This window comes from Mobula birostris, chromosome 10 (genome assembly GCF_030028105.1).
Source record: "Mobula birostris isolate sMobBir1 chromosome 10, sMobBir1.hap1, whole genome shotgun sequence".
NCBI classification, from domain to species: Eukaryota; Metazoa; Chordata; class Chondrichthyes; order Myliobatiformes; family Myliobatidae; genus Mobula; species Mobula birostris.
In genome coordinates, this window is record NC_092379.1 from 71,677,232 (window position 1) to 71,696,462 (window position 19,231).

Sequence of the window (19,231 nt, forward strand, 5' to 3'; positions counted from 1 at the left end):
ACAGGAGATTAGAAGAATGAGATAGGATCTTATTGGAAGATAAAATTTTGAAGGGGTGGACTAAGTGAGTGTTGAGAGGATGGGGTTATCCGGAACTAGGGGGCATTGTTTCAGGATAAGGGGGGTCACCCATTTAAGATGGAGATGTGTAGGAATTTCTTCCCTCAGAGGGCACGAGTCTTTACAATTTACTAAGCCACAGATCTATGGAGGAAGAGTCACAGAATAGAGGAATGTCAGTTTGAAAACTAACAGACATTTAAAGTACCAGGTAGTTAAATATTTTTTGTGAGTCTTGGTTACAGGAGCAACAGGACTGGCAGCTCAGTGTTGCACTGCCTTAAATGTAATAGAGCAGGAGGGACTAAAGGGGAAGGAGTGGCATTACTAGTCAGGGAAATTGTCACAGCAATGCTCAAACAGGGCAGACTGGAAATCTTCTCTACTGAGTCTGTATGGGTGGAACTGAGGAATAAGAAAGGGATGACCATGTTAATATATATTATAGACCAACCAGCAGTCCATGGGATTTACAGGAGCAAATTTGTCGAGAGATTGCAGACTATTGCAGAGAAGTATAAGGTTATGATAACAAGTGATTTTAAATTTCCACATGTTGAATGGGAATCCCATACAATAAAAGGGCTGGGTGGGATAGAGTTTTTTTCAAATGTGCCCAGGAAAGTTTCCTCAATCAGTCCATAGAGGTCCGACTAGAGAGTGCAATGCTAGATCTCTTAGTAAGGAATGAGACAGGGCAGTTGACAGACGTTTTTGTATCTAGTGATAATAATGCCATTAGTTTCAAGATAATTATGGAGAAGAATAGGTCTGGTTTTCAGGTTGAGATTTTAGGTTGGAGAAAGGCCAGTTTTGATGGTATCAGAAAAGAGCTGGCAAATGTGGATTGGGACAGGATGTTTTCTGGCAAAGGTGCACTTGGTAAGTGGGAAGCCTTCAACAGTGATATTTTGAGAGCACAGGATTTGTATGTTCCTGTCAGAATAAAATGCAAAGGAAATAGTATTAGAGAACCTTAGTTTTTCAAGAGATATTAAGGCCCTGTTTAAGGAAAAAGAAGGAGATAGAGGCAGGAAGGTGCAAATAAGGTACACGAGGACTATAAGAAATACAAAAGAACACTTAAGGGAATTAGTAGGGCTAAAAGATGACATGAGTTTGCTTCAGTAGACAAGGTGAGGGAGAATCCCAAAGGGCTTCTACAGATACAGTATATTAAGAGCAAGAAGATAGCAAGGAACAAAATTGGTTCTCTGGAAGATCAGTGTGGTCATCTAGTCAAAGAGCTGAAAGATATGGGAGAGATCTTAAATGGATTGTTTTTGCATATCTATATACATAGTAGGTAGATACAGAGTCTATAGAAGTGAGGCAAAGCAGCAGTGAGATCATATACCATATGCAGATTACAGAGGAGAGGGTGCTTACTGCCTTGGGGAAAATTAGGGTGGATAAATCCCTAGGACCTGACAAGGTGTTGCCTTTGACTTTGCGGGAAGCTGGTGCAGAAACTGCAGAGGCCCTAGCAGAGATACCCAAAATGCTTTTAGGCACGGGTGAAGTGCCGGAGGATTGGAGGATAGATTTTGTTGTTCAGTTGTTTAAGAAAGGCTCTAAGAATAAGTCGTTTTAGGCTGGGGAATCTGACATCAGTCATGGGTAATTTATTGAAAGGTATTCTGATGGACCAGATATATTAGTACTTGGATAGACAGGGGCTGATTAGGGATAGTCAGCATGGCTTTGTGCATGGTAGGTCATCTCTAACCAATCTTATTGAGTTTTCAAGAAACTTATCAGGAAAGTTGATAAAGGCAAGGCTGTGTATGTTGTCTACTTTGGACAAGGTCCCACATGGGAAGTTGGACAAGAAGTTCATTTGCTTGACATTCAAGATGATGTAGTAAATTGGAAGGTAGAGAGTGGTAGTAGAGGATTGCCTCTCTGCCTGGAAGCCTGTGACCAGTGGAGTGCTGCAGGCATCGGTGCTGGGTCCATTGTTGTTTGTTATCTATATCAATGATCTGGATGATAATGTGGTTAACTGGATCAGCAAATTTGTAGATGACACCAGGATTGGGGGTGTAGTGTACAGCAAGGAAGACTATCAAAGTTCACAGCAAGATCTGGTTCAAGTGGAAAAAATGGGCAGATAGAATTTAATGCAAAGTGTGAGGTGTTGCACTTGGGAGGACAAATCAGGGTAGCTCTTATACAGTGAGCGGTAGAGCAAGAGGAGGTGGTAGAACACTGGGATCTGGGAATATGGATGCATAATTCCTTAAAAGTGGTGTCACAGGTAGATAGAATCATAAAGAGAAATTTTGATGCACTTGACTTCATAAATGAAAATGTTGAGTAGGAGTTGGAAGGTTATGTTGAAGCTGGATAAGATGTTGGTGAGGTCTAAATTGGAATATTATGTGCAGTTTTGGTCACCTACCTACAGAAAAGATGCAAATATGGTTAAAAGAGTACAGAGAAAATGAAGACCAGAGTTGTAGAGAAAGGTTGAATCATTTCGGGCTTTATTCCCAGGAGCATAGGAGAATGAGGGAAGATTTCATAGAGGTATACAAAATTATGAGGGGTATAGATAGGGTAAATGCAAGCAGGCCTTTTCCATTGAAGCTGCGTGAGATTAGAACTAGAGATATGGATTAAGGGTGAAAGATGAAATATTTAAAGGGAGCATGAGGGGGAATTTCACTCAGAAGATGGTGAGAGTGTGGAATGAGCTGCCAGCAGAAGTGGTGGATGCAGGTTAGATTTCAACACTTGAGAGAAACCAGGATGATCTGACTATATGGTGGACAGTTTCTAGGTACTGATTGGATTTTCCTGCTTCTGTTTCCTATGGTGTTGGCAGGATATGTGCCTGGAATGGGTTTAATTACAGAGATGGTGCTTTGGGTGGCGTGGGGTGCAGCACTGGGCATGCTGTGAGTTGATGAATGTGTTCTGCTGGGGACAGTAAGGGTGGTTTGGGGACTGTCAGCTTTCTCCCCAAATTGCCCCACTTTCTGTCCCCACTCTGTTCTTTTGGACAGGTGTGCTTGGTTGCTACTGAGTGCCTGTCAAATTCCACCTATTTTGCTGCTCAGTCTTATGGATACCTGTCTCAGGCTTTCTGTAATGAAGAATACTGATTGTCAGAGGAGGCTCTCGAGCTTATCCACCATTCAGTTAGATCATAGCTGATTAACACCTGAAGAAATCTATCATCTCAGCTTTAAACTTTCCAACTGAACCTCTTTAGAGGGAGATTCAGGTTTCACTTAATGTCTGACCATACAGAGAGGAAGCTGGGACCTTGTCTGTGGTCTTCGCCTACCCAAAGAAGGAATAGACAAGAGGACAATCCAGAGCAGGGCAGGTCTAAAAATCCAGTAAGACTTGGCCTCTTCTTCTTCCTAGACAACCCCAGTGCTGTCAGCCCATTCATATATACAACCGAAATCCAAATAACGTCATGGGACCTTCTGAATGAGTGGTGTTTTGGGATGGGCGGCCTTTACTCATTCATACAAAGGCTATAAAGGAGTTTGGTTCAGGTTTCAGGTACAATAAGACATGGGTACATAGTGAATGTCAAATCACCTGCCTTGCATTCTTGCAGAAGAGAGAATATGGTCCTGCATCACAGCAGCTTGAAGGTGCAGTGTAATTGCATTCTTGCAGTGCTAAAATGCCACCTGCATACAATCTCTCAACATGAGAAGGCACTGCCAGCTGCATTCTTCAGCCACCTCCACCTGTACTTGTGTTCTTTTGGTCCTTTGTAATCAAAGAAAGAGAACTCTTACGTTTGTCCTGAACTACCTTAACAAAGGTGAAAAGCAAATAGTTGTTAATAACCCGACCTACCTGTTGTGTGATAGATGGAATGCTCGAGATTTACATGGAATGGCGAGGCGTGTATCAGACAGGCTGGTTATCTTATCAAAGAACACTCAATTATGCCAAGTTAACCCTGTTAATCCAATAACAAACCCTTTTTGGGTTTACCATGCTCATGATATAGCATGGGCAATAATGATGCCGGACAGCTGATGACAATTCAAAATATATTTTTTTATTATCATTGAAATTTTTCTTTTGCAAAAGCAGAAACTCCAGCTCTCCTATGACTTGGTCAGTAAGCATGATGACCAACGTAGTACTGAGACAAACAGACCAATGAGTTCCATTTGGCGTAAGTAGGAACAAAGGGTTGTAGTGACATGCTTGCATATTCCAGCTAGCAGATTTTGAAGGAAACCAGCATCATTGGAGTGGCATTAGTTATAAAGGATGACACAAGGACAGTGGTGAGGAGAAATGCAGCACATGGAATCAGTATGGGTGGAGATAAGAGAAAATATAGGATAAAAGCCCACTAAGGGGTACTTATATGCCCTCTGACAAGTGGAAAGAAAATTAATCAATAAAGGAAATCTTCTAACAAGAGAAATATAATAAACATTGAGGGAAGTCAAATAAGCAAAATAAAAATTTGAGGGTGATCTGTAAAGTTCACCTAAACAATGTGCAGTGATACTGACTAGGGAAGCTATGGTGTTGGACCTTCCACTGTGTAAAGAGACTGTACTACAATTAATCGCAATATGCAGGTCTCATGGAAATTAATGTGAGTTCACTCGGTTTTGTAGATATGAAGGGGTGCATTTATGACGGTGGATTGGGAAATGAGAGTAAAAGATTTGTCAGTTGACAAACAATGGCAAACACCTAAAGAAATATTTCAAAACTCTCAATCAATACACATTCTATTAAATACAAGAGATCCATCAAGAGCTGAGATTAAAAGACGTTGTCAAAAGGGAGATAACTTAAGAATTAGTAAAGTTTAGAAAGCAGTAAAAATGACTGAAAGAAAAGTGAGAGGACTTATAAACATAGATACAAGCCTATAGGGAATATGTCAAATATAGAAATGACCAGACATTAAACATTTGTTCTAATCACAGCAAAAACACTCAGTAAATGGGACAGGAACAGAGGGAACAACTGAGGATTTTAACGTGATTAATAACCCAGACTTAGCTTACCTGGAGCTTACAGACCAGTGGGACCTGCAGGTTATTTGCAGTCTGTAGTTGAGCTTAGCGCCATGGAGGTGAGCTGGAGGTCAGATGCCAGGGCACCATGCAGTTGGGTGATTGGTACTACTGCTATGACAGAGATCAGCACAAGCCCCACGGTTAGTCAAAGATTTTGACTTGGAGAGTCTGCACTGAGTTTGCTGATAGTATGTTGTAACTTTTGGTCAGGCATACAAGGTGATTATACGTGGGTTACACAAGAGAGTGAAAAGGCAGGAGACTATGTATATGGTGGGAAAATGAGAGGTTAGGAGATTAGTGAAAAATAATACTTTTAAAACAATGATATCGAAGTAAAACATCTCAGATACTGGGAATTCAAAGTTTAAAAAACTGCAGGAAATGTTCAGTGGGGCAAGAGGCATCTCAGGAGAGAGGCAGAGTCAACACTACAGGTTAATGACCCTTCGTGAGAATTGGAAGAAATTCATACTGATTTTGCAGAGAAAGGGAGGAGGCATGGAGAGGACAAAAGAAGAGGTCTGTGTTACGGGCAGAGACTGGGAGAGAATGAGTATCACAAGTGTTGGCTGCTGGTGGCTGAGAGATGGTGGGGAAGGTGTAGCTGTGACAAATGAGACCAGAATGCTGCAGGTGAGAAGCATGAGAGCAGCTGACTATATTTTATGAACGTCAAGTTCTGGAGAGCGTAAGGAGCCATGCCAAAAGCTTACATCGACATTGCACCTTTTACTTCTTCTCACCAGCTTATTACTTCCCCCGTGTCCCCTCCTCCCTCTTGTTCTCCTATCATCCACTCTCTCTCCTATCAGATTCTTTCTTCTCCAGCCCTTGACTTTTCCTACCCACCTGTCACCTTCCAGCTAGCCTCTTTCCCCTCTCCCCCCCCCTTCTAATTCGGGCAACTCGCCCCTTCCCTCTCAGTCCTGATGAAGGGTCTCTGCCCAAAACGTTGACTGCTTACTTATTTCCCTAGAGGCTGCCTGGCCTGCAGAGTTCCTCCAGCATTTTGTGTCTGTTGCTTTGGATTTCCAGCATCTGCAGATCTTCTTGTGTTTAGGAGACTAAAGTGTCTGGCATTAGTGAGCAATATCTCAGCATAAAGGTTAGGTCTATCAGGAATGCAACACACCAAATTCTCTGCATTTAACGGTGTGGAAGTATTTGTTGTTCTCCAAATCAGAGGGTACAGATGCTCAGCTGTGGAGAATAGACACATTGAGACCAATAGAGTTTTAGAATTAGAGGAACGGGATGAACTGCCATCATCTTACATAGTGCTGGTACATGAAGGACTGCAAGGTCTACTTTAGGAAATCTCAGAGGCATGGCTAGTGGAGCTGCTGCCTGAAAGATCCATGACTGACCTGGCGTGCTTTCTATGTGGAGTTTTCACGTTTATCCTGTGACTGCATGGATTTCGCCTGGGTGCCCCAGTTTCCTTTCACATCTCAAATCTGTGTGGTTTGGTGCGTCAATTGGTTGCTGTACTGCTGCTGTTTTGGTGAGCAGCAGAACCTGCCGGCAGTTCATGGGGACATGGGGAAAGTAAAGTGGTGTCAGTTTAGTGTAAATGGATGGATGATGGTCAATCTGGACGGTGGGCTGAAGGTCTTGCTTCTGTGCTTATGGCCATATATCACTGGACATTGTAAGTGGAAGGCAGAATCAGTCAGAGACTGTGATGGGGACAAATGGGAAGGAGAGAGCCCAAGAGAGTGAGGTCATTAAGCACCAATGCTTACATAAGGGAGTTGCCTTCAGTGATGAGAACGGGAACTCCCAAGTGAGTGGAAAGTAAGAGGACGCGGTCAATGCCAAAGTGTGGAATCATGTGTGAACCAAGTCTGAGAGAGATGCTGTCAGCAATTTTAGAAGCAGGAGTGAGGGAGGTGCTGAGGGAGCATGAGGGTGAAACCATCCGCACCAAGTATGAAAGTGAGTGTGAGAGACGTCCTCAGCCAGTGAAGACACAAAGACAAGTGACAGATACAACCTCTCGATTATCAAGGTACCCAGCCTCGTATGAACACACCTCCAGTTATGTGGCATGCAAACAGTTAAATACAACTTCATTAAGTCAAACAATGAACAGGCACGTCCTTTCAAACACATTACAATGCTTTCTTCAGAAACCACTTAAAAAGAAACCACCTGAGAACAAGCTGAGAGTGGAGTCTATTTCTGGGGAATCATGCCTTTAATTATCGGCTCCCTGTTGACATATGTGGCCCAGTAAACCAAGTTGAAGATTACAAAGAGAACAGGGAAGATGATCCGGGACATTTTGTCAACCTTGCTGACACTGTTGTAAGACTTCTTGCTCTCAAGTAGCTTCTCCTCGACCTTGCCCAGCTTGGCGTGAGCCCCTGCACTCTTTGCTATGGTGGCTAGCCCAGGATCCTTGGTGATGTTCAGAGTGTAGGTTGTCCCCACAATATTGTATGTGTTGTTGGTTTTCTTCGCTAGAGTTACCGGCTCTCTTTTCTGAAATGCAGAACGTGTTTAAAAGTCAAGCTGATGCTGAAATATTCAAATTTAGAGGGAGTTAGATCACATGTGGAAAAACAAAACTGGAATGACAGATGATGAACTGAGCCATGCCTGTATCCCATTGATCTGCTAACCATCTGCTTATTCCAAAGATCTGGTAACCGAGAGATGAAAGGTTGTTACTAATCCAGCTAATGACTTGACATCTTCTCTCTCGTATCCTGTCAGATGCTCATTGGGAAGTTGATAGTCTCAAGAAGTAAACAGGAGGGAGCAGGAAGGGCAGGATATAGAAGGAGAACTCAGGTTGGCACAGAGTGGAGCCATTGTTTAAGATGAGGATCACTGTAGGATCAGATAAATCAAGTGGAAGATTTAATTACAGATTCAAAAAGCTACAGAACAACAGAAAGCCATTTGGCCGTGTGTCCTTGCCAACTAGAGCAGGTGTTAGTCAATAACTTTGTCTGTCATGCTTCTTCAGGTAACCCAGGTATAGGGAATTGGCTGCTGCCATTTCCTCAGACAGTGATTTCCTAATATCCCGCCCTGACCCTCAAATCCCCAGGTATTAAGGCATTAAGAGGAATAGGTTGGCCCTGTACGGCTTGTTGTGATTTTATGCACCTTAATTAAACTGCCCCTCAGTTTCTTCACACAACAAAATTATTCCCTGTTTTGAAATTTTTAATTAAACCTGGCTCTTTTTGGGGGACCTTTATCACCCCACTGCCTCTTGTGCGAAGAGCTACCTCTCGATATTGCTCAGTGCTGCACTTCTCTCTCTCTTTCCCTGGAAGTTGCTGTCTATCCATGCACCCTGGCCGATTCCACAGCTCACCAGGTGGTAAAACGCGCATCGTGTGGTAAAGAAGGCAGCCAGCATGCTTGCTTTTATCATTGGTGCATTGAGATGGAAGCTGGGAAACCATGCTGCAGCTGTATAAACCTTGAGATGAGTGTTGTGTTATTGTGTCCTGCTCAGGTTGGTGCACTGCAGGAAGGACGCGGAAGGGGTTCACCAGGATGTACCCTAAGGTGCAGAGCATTAACTATAAGGAGAGGTTGGACGACTTGGGTCATTTTATTTGGAGATCCAGAAACTGAGAGGTGACCTGATAGAAGTATGTACATTATGAGAAGCACAGAGTCTTTTACAGTCAAATGCTTTGAGGTAAGAGTGGGAAAGCTCAAAAGAAGCGCACTGCTGGGGAGATGGTGTGGCACTTAGAGACACATGAACAGACAGGGAAGGGAGGGATAGAGACCATGTACTGGTGAATTTTAATCAGCATCATGGTTGATACAGACATGGTTCCTTGTGCTGTACTCTTAGATATTACCCTTCAGCTTTCAGTATTCGTGAGAGTAAATGTGACTCCCTACACTCTACCCTCATGATTTATCCCTCCCAGTATAAATGAGTCTGCTTGATGTGACCTGCCAGAGTTCGGCTGTGACCAGCCGCGGCCAGCTCAGTTCGCATTGCCGAGCAGCTGCCACTAGCTCACTGGTGAAGATCAGCAGAGGGAGGTCTCATTGGGTGTCACGCTAACGCCGCTCCTATCACAGGCTCCAGCCAGACCCCATCCTCCAGGAGTTCACTGAATGAGAAGTGTGCAAGCACTGACCCCGACTCAAGGAGCAGGGCAGTCTGAGACAGCGTTCGCCACACAGTCCGCTTTCCCTACCATCCCTGCTACTTCACTATAGCTGACCACTGATTGCCCTCATCAGGGCCATTAATGTGATTGTTAACAGCAAGCCACATCTTCAGGTTGGGAGGGCTGAGATTCAAGCCCACGACATCATTACCTGAGGTCTGAAGACAACCCAGGCAAGAATTGCAATTGACACACCCACTCCTGGGTGAGAGATGGGGTGGGTTCACCCACCCCTGGGTGAGTGATGGGGTGGGTTCGCCCGCTCCTGGGTGAGTGATGGGGTGGGTTCACCTACTCCTGGGTGAGTGATGGGGTGAGTTCACCCACCCCTGGGTGAGTGATAGGGTGAGTTTACCCACTCCTGGGTGAGTGATGGGGTGAGTTCATCCACTCCCGAATGAGGGCTGTGATGCACTCACCAACTCCTGGGTGAGGGATGCAATTGACTCACCAACCCTAGACCAAGGGATGCACTGGATTCACCAATTCCCGGACAAAGGGTATGATGGACTCACCTTCAGCTCCTGCGCTTCCATGGCTTTCCTTCCATCCCAAGGCCAGCTCCTCTTGGTGAAGTAGTTCACAGTAGCAAATTCGATCAGTGCTGAGAACACAAACGCGTAGCACACAGCAATGAACCAGTCCATGGCGGTCGCGTAGGCAACCTTTGGTAAGGAGTTTCTGGCACTGATGCTCAGTGTGGTCATTGTCAGTACTGTGGTGACCCCTGGGAATTTAAAAGAAACACTATCAAATTGTCATCAGCCATCGGAAACTCATGGCTCATGTTACGCACAGCAACCATGCTGACCTGTCACATACAAATGGTTCTGGAACACCATTCTTCAGCACCTTGAGACTCAGAGGAGGAACAGCAGAAGCTTTAGGAAAGTCCATTACCCGTCAGCGATTGCTTGTCCTCCTCCTGAAAGGCTTTGCAGTTGAATTGAATTGACTTTACTTCTTACATCCTTCACACAGTAAAATTTTTTACTTTACGTGTCCGTCTAAATTTGCAATGTGCAATTTATGGTAATTTGCAATAAATAGTATGTACAACAGGATGGTCAATATAGCTTGGAAATACAATTGTACCGGCATGAGTTAATCAACCTGATGGCCTGGTGGGAGAAGCTGCCCCGGAGCCTGCTGGTCCAGGACAGTGGTCTCTTGTGAAGCATCCAGTTTGAGAAGGGCTGCTTTTGTGTTAAAGTGAGGCCTTTGGTGAGGAGGACAAGTAGCAACAAAGAAAGGGCTAGGTAAGGTGCTTCCTTTCTCTAAACTCTATTTGTTTATTCAAAAGGGCAGTAGAATGGTAAGATCCTGATATGGGCTGATATCAGGAGCCATCTGTGGCCCTGAGGATTGTCTTTGTGGAAAGAGGCAGCTTGTGTCAGAAAACATGGATCAGTTGGTGACTCTCTAAGAAGCATTCAGTAGGCATAATTGTAATAGGCAGGAGTTTTATGGGTTGATTACACCAAAGGGTAAGTCAGTGACTGACAGGAAGGTGAGACAGGAATTGTGGCTGTACTTCTCTCAAACAAGAAGATTATTTCAGACACTGGCTGGTGTTGAAATGGCCTCTCAGGAGAAAATATCAGCAGCAGCCAGGTCTGTGGCACCATAACTGGCTTTGTTGTACAGCAATGGAGCAGGCAAAGGCTAGGCAAGCAATAGTGACAGGGAACTCTGTCAGGGGCTCAGGCAGTCACTCTTGTGGTTGCAAGTAAAAATCTGATGGTGTGTTGGTGTAAGGATCAAGTATGTTTCTGAATGAGCACGGGACATTGTGAAAGGGGAGACTGATCTGTATTGGTACCAACATCAGATGTGGGTCTTCAGAGAGAATTGAAGTGATTATGTGGAAAGTTAAAAAGCAGGGATTTGAAGGTGGTAATTTCAGGATTACTGCCCGTGCCATGTCCTAAGTGAGGCAAGATGTAGGAAGATAGTTCAGTTAAATGTGTGGCTAAATTGTTGGTGTAGGAAGAAGGATTTCAGGAACACGGATCATTGGCTTCTCTCCCAGGGAAGGTGGGACTTGTACAAAAAGGACGCAGACCAATAATCTGCCTATGAGGTTTGCTAGTGAAGGGCTGGGACTCAGAGGAACAAGATGACACAAAAATTGGTGGAGTTGGCGATAGTGTAGAAGATGACCAAAAGATACAATGGAATATAGATCAGTTGCCGATATGGTGGAGAAATGGCTGATGAAGCTTCAACCAGTCAAGAGTGAGGTGTTACATTTTGACAGGTTAAATAGAAGGTATAAAGAAAAGAGGTGATTAGATAGAGGTGTATAAGATGTTAAAAGATGTAGATTAAGTGGACAACGAGAGCCTTTTCCCCTAGGGCAGAAATGGCTAAGATGAGAGGGAGGAATTTTAATGTGATTGGAGGAAAGTATCGGGGCTATATCAGAAGTAGATTTTTAGCACAGAGAGTGGAACGTGCTGCTGGGGTAGTGGTAGAGGCAGGCACATTAGTGACAGTTAAAGAACTCTTCAACAAGCACATGGATGAAAGCAAATTGGAGGACTATGTGGAAGGGAAGCATTAGATTGACCTTGGAGTAGGTTAAAAGGTTGGCAAAACATTGTGGGCCGGCAGGACCTTGAGGAGCATTGATATACAGAGGGATTTGGGGTTCAAGTCCATACTCCTTGAAATACAGTATATGTGGAGGTAAAGAAAGTATAGAAGATGCAATGCCATATACACTAAGTCTAAAAGGCCACAAGTCATTTTGCTGATCTTTGGTTGGGCTTATTTGGAGTATTGTGTGCATTTCTGTTGCCTCATTTACAGGGATGAGGCTTTGGAGTGGGTGCAGAAGGGGCTTGCCAGGAGGCTGCCTGGATTAGAGGATATTAGTTAGAAGGAGAGTTTGGATACACTTGGAGGGTTTTCTCTAGAGTGGTGGAAGCTGAGAGGAGATCAGCAGAAGTTAGGAGAGACATGGACAGGGTAGGTAGATAATGCAATGGTAGAAACATCAAACACAAGAAAGTATAAATCTAAGCAAGGGGCAAAGTTGAAATGAGATGCGTGGGGTATTTTTTTCCATACAAAGGTTAGTAAAAGCTCAGCGTGCACTGTCAGGGGTGGTGGAGGAAGCAGAGACAATGATGGCCTTTAATCAGGCACACAAATATTCAAAGATTGGAATATGTAGACAAGTAGGTTTGATTTAACTTGGTGGCATGGTCGGCACTGATAATATGGGCCAAAGAGCCTGGTTCCAGTGACGGCTGGGACAGAATACTCTGATGCACGTTGCTAACACAGAACATTATAATCTCACAGAAAGTGGAGACCCCATTACTCATACCTCTGCACTAAACACTCGGTTAAAAATAACTCATTTCAAATGGCTTGCTTACACACAAATCCTCATTAACAGTGGGTGTAACGGTCTCAACGGGAGAGATGGAAGAGGCTGCCCGCTCACCAAAGACAGTGCGTGCAGGGACCGACTCCCTGTTCAGCCAGAAGGAGACCTGCGAGAGTATCACAGTCATGATGCAGGGCAGGTAGGTCTGAATCACAAAGTAACCAATCTTCCTCTTTAGGTGGAAGTGTGTGGTCATGACGATGTATTCACCTGGAGAGACGTGGATAGCAAATAATTAGGTACAACATCATCTCTGAAACAGCCTTACACAGGGGAAGCTCAGTTACCTCCAAGGGGCATATTTACCACAAGTAAGGGGTGACAACAAGTGAGGGACGATCACCATCTTCTAATGGTACACTGTGACGTTCAGGAACAGGTCACTGCCTGTAGTAGACATGCTGTCAAGCCCACACATGACAATTACCTTCAATGCACATGCACCCACTCACATGTATATGCACCCACACCCACACACACACACACACACACACACAATTACACAAGCACATATATGTACACACTAATATATACATATGCACACACAGAGGATTCCTGTGATAGATACATTGCAAGTCACCCATAAACATCATCACACTCACAGGACTCCAGTATATATTACTGTATTAAAATCATGGAGAATCATCATAGATCTGACCACCATCATGGAATATTCCTGTAACTGTTGGCATCCTGCAAAGAAGATTTCAGAACCCCTGAAGGTTCTCCAACATGTCTCACAATTAATTGAGTCTTTTGAGAAACAGCTTAAACAGCTTATTGTTCTATCTTTTCTTTTCAAGGTGGCTGGGGTCCTGTCAGAGTCTGCGATCTACAACAGCAGCTCAAACTCCGGTCCTCCATGAGCTGTGGGTTCTTGTTCTCGGACTCGCCGTGGAGCTTAACGTTTTGGTATCTCCAGATGCAGCCTGGAAGATGTGCCCATGGATGACCTGGTTCCTCACCGACATTGACAAATATCAAGACAGCAGGCAGTGTACACTGCTGCTGAAAGAAGGTCCCGGAACTTGAGCAATCCAGCTTGGTGTATCTACTGCAATTGGACATTTTAGCTGCTCTTGATTTTGCTTGTCTGTTTTGTTTGAGCTGAACTCTACTTTCACATCTTTCTGTAGTCTTTTCTTGTTTGTACCCTTCTTTTTGTATAGATTCTAGCTTTACCTCAGCATCATTTTCATGCCTGAGTTCTGCCTGTTGCTGACAAACATCCTCACTCTGCCTGACCATGATAATAGCCTTCTCTAGTGTGAGATTTGCCTGCAACCAAAGTCTCTCTGTCAATTTGGTGTCTAGTAGCCCTGTCAGTAATGAACTCATCTCTCAGATTTCCATATGCACAGTTGTCTGACAGGACGTACAACACTGTGATGAAGTCAATTACACTTTCATCCGGCTCCTGTTTTCTGGAGTTCAACTTTACCCTCTCATACATCACATTTTGCTTTCCTGTGAAACATTCTTTGAATTTGTCCTGCACTATTTTGTACTCCTTTTTTCTGAGCACCCACGATGTCACCCATTCAGTATATCAGTGTGCTTACTTGATGCTCTTCTGAAGCCTGAGTGAGATTGCTTGAAAATCTAAATCTCTCCAAGTGTTTCAGCCATCTCTCAAAGTCCTCTGTTTAGAGATATCAAATGTCTTGGGGGTTGTGGGGGGAGGGATGGTTTTGTGTGGTCAGTAGATGTGGGTACTGCAAGTACTTTCTCCATTTCCCTGTTTGTTATTTTTATTTATTATTTTATTTATTTGGACCACAAAAGTCTTATTTTCTCTCCATGAGAGTATGACTGACTTCTCTGACTTCTCTGCTGTGTCTGTGTCTCTCCGCACTTCCTCAAGCTCGTGGTCCAAGATTATTACTATGCATGCACTTTTGGGTGTAGTTTGAAGGTGTTGCCTAGCAACCTTGACCCTTCCTCAGCTTATGACTCATGGTGCATACCATTAGCAATCTAGCATAGGCAGTTTAGGCTGATAAGTCTCTGGGTATTTTTCATAGATGCGTGCAAACAAGAACAGTCTTATTGTAAATTCTTTCTTGCTGGGAACCTCACTTAGTCTGCAGCACCAGAGCATTGACAATCAATCACTTCTGACACCATGTCGTGTTTGTTATTGAGGAATACCAGTAGAACAGAGAACATAGAACAGTACAGCACAGGAACAGGCCCTTTGGCCCATAATGTTGTGCTGAACCAGCTAAAAAACAAATGAAAAATACCCAGTCACTACCTACACCATGTCTCTATTCCTCCATCTTCCTTACATCCATGTGCCTATCCAAACATCTCTTAAAAGACTCTGATGTATTTGACTCTACCATCATACCAGGCCATGCATTCCAGGCATCCACAACTCTCTGAGTAAAATACCTAAATCCTCATATCCCCTTTGAACTGACCCCCTTTCACCTTCAATACATGCCCTCTGGTATTAGACATTTCAACCCTGGGAAACATATACTCCCTGTCTACTCTATCTATGCCTCTCATTATCTTATAAACCTTTATCAGATCTCCCCTAAGTGTCTGCCGCTCCAGAGAAAACAGCCCAAGTTTATTCAGCCTCTCGTGATAGCACATGCCCCCTAAACCAGGTAGCATACTGGTGAAACTCTTCAGCACCCTCTCCAAAGACCTCCTATAGTGGGGTGACCAGAACTGTGTGCAATACTCCAGATGTCGTCTAACCAGAGTGTTATAAAGTTGTAACATAACCTCTTGACTTTTGAACCCAGTGCCTCGACTTTTAAGAGCAGGAATCCCATAAGCTTTCTTAACCACCTTATCAACCTGTGCAGCCACTTTCAAGTAGATATGAACTTGGATCCTAAGATCTCTCTGCTCAGCAACACTATTAAGAATCTTGCCCGTAACAGTGTACTGTCTCCTTGCCTTTACCCTACCAAGGTGCAACACCTCACATTTATCTGGGTTAAACTCCATCTGCCATTTATCTTCCTATAATTGCAACTGATACATAAGACACTGTATTCTTTGCCAATCTTCTACACTATCCACAACTTAATAATTATCTACATCTATATTTTTTAATCCAGGTCATTTATATACATTACAAACAGCAGAGGTCCCAGCACAGATCCTTGTGGAACATCACAAATTACAGGCTTCAGCTAAAGACCGCCTGGATTTATTTAGGAGAAAAGCATGGAAATTATACCATTTTCTGGGAGATCATCATTACTGAAAGTAGACAACCTGTTGGTCCACCTGAGATCCTGGCATGTACAAAGAGTCATTGCATTTCCTGGTTCCAGCGACTCTGTCTTCCTTAACTGGGAGCTTTGATCTATGGCTAAACAGTTTCCTTGCTTCTGTGAAGGCCTGGTGGATCTTTGATTCCAGAGCAGACAGAATGATCATGATTTTCAGATATAACACACAAAAAAGAAACGTTGGTGAGGGTGGCTGCAGACTGGAAATATTTATGTGTTGCCCTTGTGGCCAATATGCTGGCTGGAAGTCGCTATGTAGTTGAAGTATGAAGCAGAGATATGGGTAAACACTCAGCATTTGCCCCTACACTCAGTCTTCAAGGCAGGGGAGGTGGCAATTTGGCAGAACACTTCAAATCGTCTGACTGCAGTCAATGCGAGGAGCATCATTGATATTCAGACAGTTAGGAGTTTGTTATGCTGCCAAGTACAGTCTATTCGCATAACTTTAACTGTCCAAGAAGAAGTCTGCTTTGGCATTGGAATCTGAGAGTGTCATTGAATAGACTGACTCTCAACTACTCTTGACATTGATTCCATCACTAATCCCTTGATTTATCTCTCTACTCATAATGATTATCTGGGACTTGATGGATACAACAGCACTTGATATCAGGCATATTTATTTAGTGATGTGGAAGTTGCCGTCAGGGTAGCATCAAGTTGTTCGATTGGGTGGTGGGGACAAAAGTACCTGGATAAAAATTGGAAAACAGAACCACCGGAAATCCCTGACTGGAAGAGGAGAATAAGCTGTGAAGAATGTCAAAGCAAACAGAAGACACTGATTCGCAGACTGTCCCTGTAAGAATGGGAGCTGTACACAATCATAAAAGACTCCAGTATTCTGGAGCATATCAACTGCACTGACAGATACTTGTTCAACTTATAAGCGATAGATGATGGGAGCTATCACACAGCAAGTTTGCTGAATGTGGGCTGAAGCAGCACCCCAGCATGTCAATAGCACAAGGAACCCAGACTACACCAGGGAGAGTTGTGTGGCAGATTTAGAGGATCGTGGAACAAAACTGATTGATATTAGACGGGAAGAGACACAGAGCTATTGTAAACAGCATTCACAACGCCCACATTCAGCAGGCATAGAAAAGGGACAGGAGATAAACCAAGTCATTGCAACAAGATGGGCAATGCTGGGCTGACCAGACTATCAATACACAGGATGCAGGTGGGGAGCAGTTTTATTATTTTGGGGAAAAATTCTTATTATCTGAATTGGATACAATGGCTGAGAACCTAAGCAAAAAGGAGTGGCTCGTTTGGATTAGAAGTTTGTGTGTGTGTGTGTGGGGGTGTGCGTGCGTGTGGGGGTGTGCGTGCGTGTGTGGGTGTGTGTATGTGTGTGTGTGTGTGTGTGTGTGTGTGTGTGTGTGTGTCTGAGTGTGGGGGGGGTGGAGGGCAGGGATGTCAGTGTTGGGGGGTGAAGGCTGTCAGTGTTGGAGAGTGAGGGGCATCAGTATTGGGGGGTGAGGGGTTTCAGTGTTGGGGGTGAGGGGTGTCAGTGTTTGGTAGTGAGGGGTGTCAGCGTTGGGAGGGTGAGGGGTGTAAGTATCAGGGAGTGAGGGGAATCAGTGTTGGGGGGTGAAGGGTGTCAGTGTTGGGGAGTGAGGGGTGTCAGTGTTGGGTGAGTGAGGGGTAACAGTGTTGGAGAGTGAGGGGGGTCAGTATTAATGGGTGAGGGGTGTCAGTGTTGGGGGTGAGGGGTGTCAGTGTTGGGAGTGAGGGGTGTCAGTGTTGGGGGGTGAGGGGTGTCAGTGTCGGGGGGGTGAGGGGTGTCAGTATTAGGGAGTGAGGGGAGTCAGTGTTGGGGGATGAGGAGTGTCAGTGTTGGGGAGTAGGGGTGCCACTGTTGGAGAGTGAGAGGTGTCAGTATTGGGGGGTGAGGGCTGTCAGTATTGGTGGGTGAGGGGTGTCAGTGTTGGGGGTGAGGGGTGTCAGTGTTGGGGAGTGAGGGGTGTCAGTGTTGGGGGGTGAGGGGTGTCAGTGTCGGGGGGTGAGAGGTGTCAGTATCAGGGAGTGAGGGGTGTCAGTGCTGGAGGTGAGGGGTATCAGTGCTGGGGAGTGAGGGGTGTCAGTGTTGGAGGGTGAGGTTTGTCAGTGTTGGAGAGTGAGGTTTGTCAGTGTTGGGGAGTGAGGGGTGTCTGTGTTGGGGGAGTGATGGGTGTCAGTATTGGGGGTGACAGCTGTCAGTGTCTATGAGTGAGGGGTGTCAGTGTTGTACGGTGAGGGGTGTCGATATTAGGGAGTCAGGGTTGTCAGTGTTGGGGAGTGAGGGATGTCAGTGTTGGGGAGTGAGGGATGTCAGTGTTGGGGGGTGAGGGGTGTCAGTACTGGGGAGTGAGGGGTGTCAGTGTTGGGGGGTGAGGGGTGTCGTATTGAGGAGTGAGCCGTGTCAGTGTTGGTGGGTGAGGGTTGTCAGATTTGGGGGAGTGAGGGGTGTCAGTGTTGGGGAGTGAGGGGTGTCAGATTTGGGGGAGTGAGGGGTGTTAGTGTTGGGGGTGAGGGGTGTCAGTGTCGGGTGGTGAGGGGTGTCAGTATCAGGGAGTGAGGGGAGTCAGTGTTGGGGGTGAGGGGTGTCAGTGTTGGGGGAGTGAGGGGTGTCAGTATTGGGGGAGAGGGGTGTCAGTGTTGGGGGAGTGAGGGGTGTCAGTATTGGGGGGTGAGGGGTGTCAGTATCAGGTAGTGAGGTGTGTCAGTGTTGGGGAGTGAGGGGTGTCAGTGTTGGGGGGGTGAGTGGTGTCAGTATCAGGGAGTGAGGGGAGTCAGTATTGGGGGAGTGAGGGGTGTCAGTGCTGGGGGGAGAGGGATATCAGTGTTGAGGAGTGATGGGTGTCAGTTTTGGGGAATGTGTGGTGTCAGTGCTGGGAGTGAGGGGTATCAGCGTTGGGGTGTGAGGGGTGTCAGTGTTGGAGGGTGAGGAGTGTCGGTATTAGAGAGTGAGGGGTGTCAGTGTTGGGGGGTGAGGGATGTCAGAGTTGGGGGAGTGAGGGGTGTCAGTGTTGGGGAGTGGGGGTGTCAGTATCGGGAAGTGTGGGGTGTCAGTGTTGGGGGGTGAGGGGTGTCAGAGTCGGCGAGTGAGGGGTGTCAGTATCAGGGAGTGAGGGGAGTCAGTGTTGGGGGGTGAGGGGTGTCAGTCTTGGGGAGAGGAGTATCAGTGTTGGGGAGTGATAGGTGTCAGTGCTGGGGAATGTGTGCTGTCAGTGCTGGGAGTGAGGGGTATCAGTGTTGGGGTGTGAGGGGTGTCAGTGTTGGGGAGTGAGGGGTGTCAGTGTTGGGGAGTGAGGGGTGTCAGTGTTGGGGATGTGA

General features: G+C 45.4%; 1 protein-coding gene across 1 annotated transcript in view; it reads right to left on the minus strand.

Annotated features, from left to right (window-relative positions):
- Positions 1 to 7,265: 7,265 nt before the first annotated feature.
- The window catches only part of LOC140203705 (gamma-aminobutyric acid receptor subunit alpha-3-like), a 265,082-nt gene continuing 253,116 nt past the window's right edge, over positions 7,266 to 19,231 (minus strand). The window contains exons 8-10 of the mRNA XM_072269747.1: positions 12,702 to 12,854; positions 9,760 to 9,971; positions 7,266 to 7,574 (exon numbers count right to left, since the gene is read on the minus strand). Of these exons, the coding sequence (XP_072125848.1) occupies positions 7,266 to 7,574; positions 9,760 to 9,971; positions 12,702 to 12,854 (674 nt within the window). The remainder of the gene's footprint in view (positions 7,575 to 9,759; positions 9,972 to 12,701; positions 12,855 to 19,231) is intronic.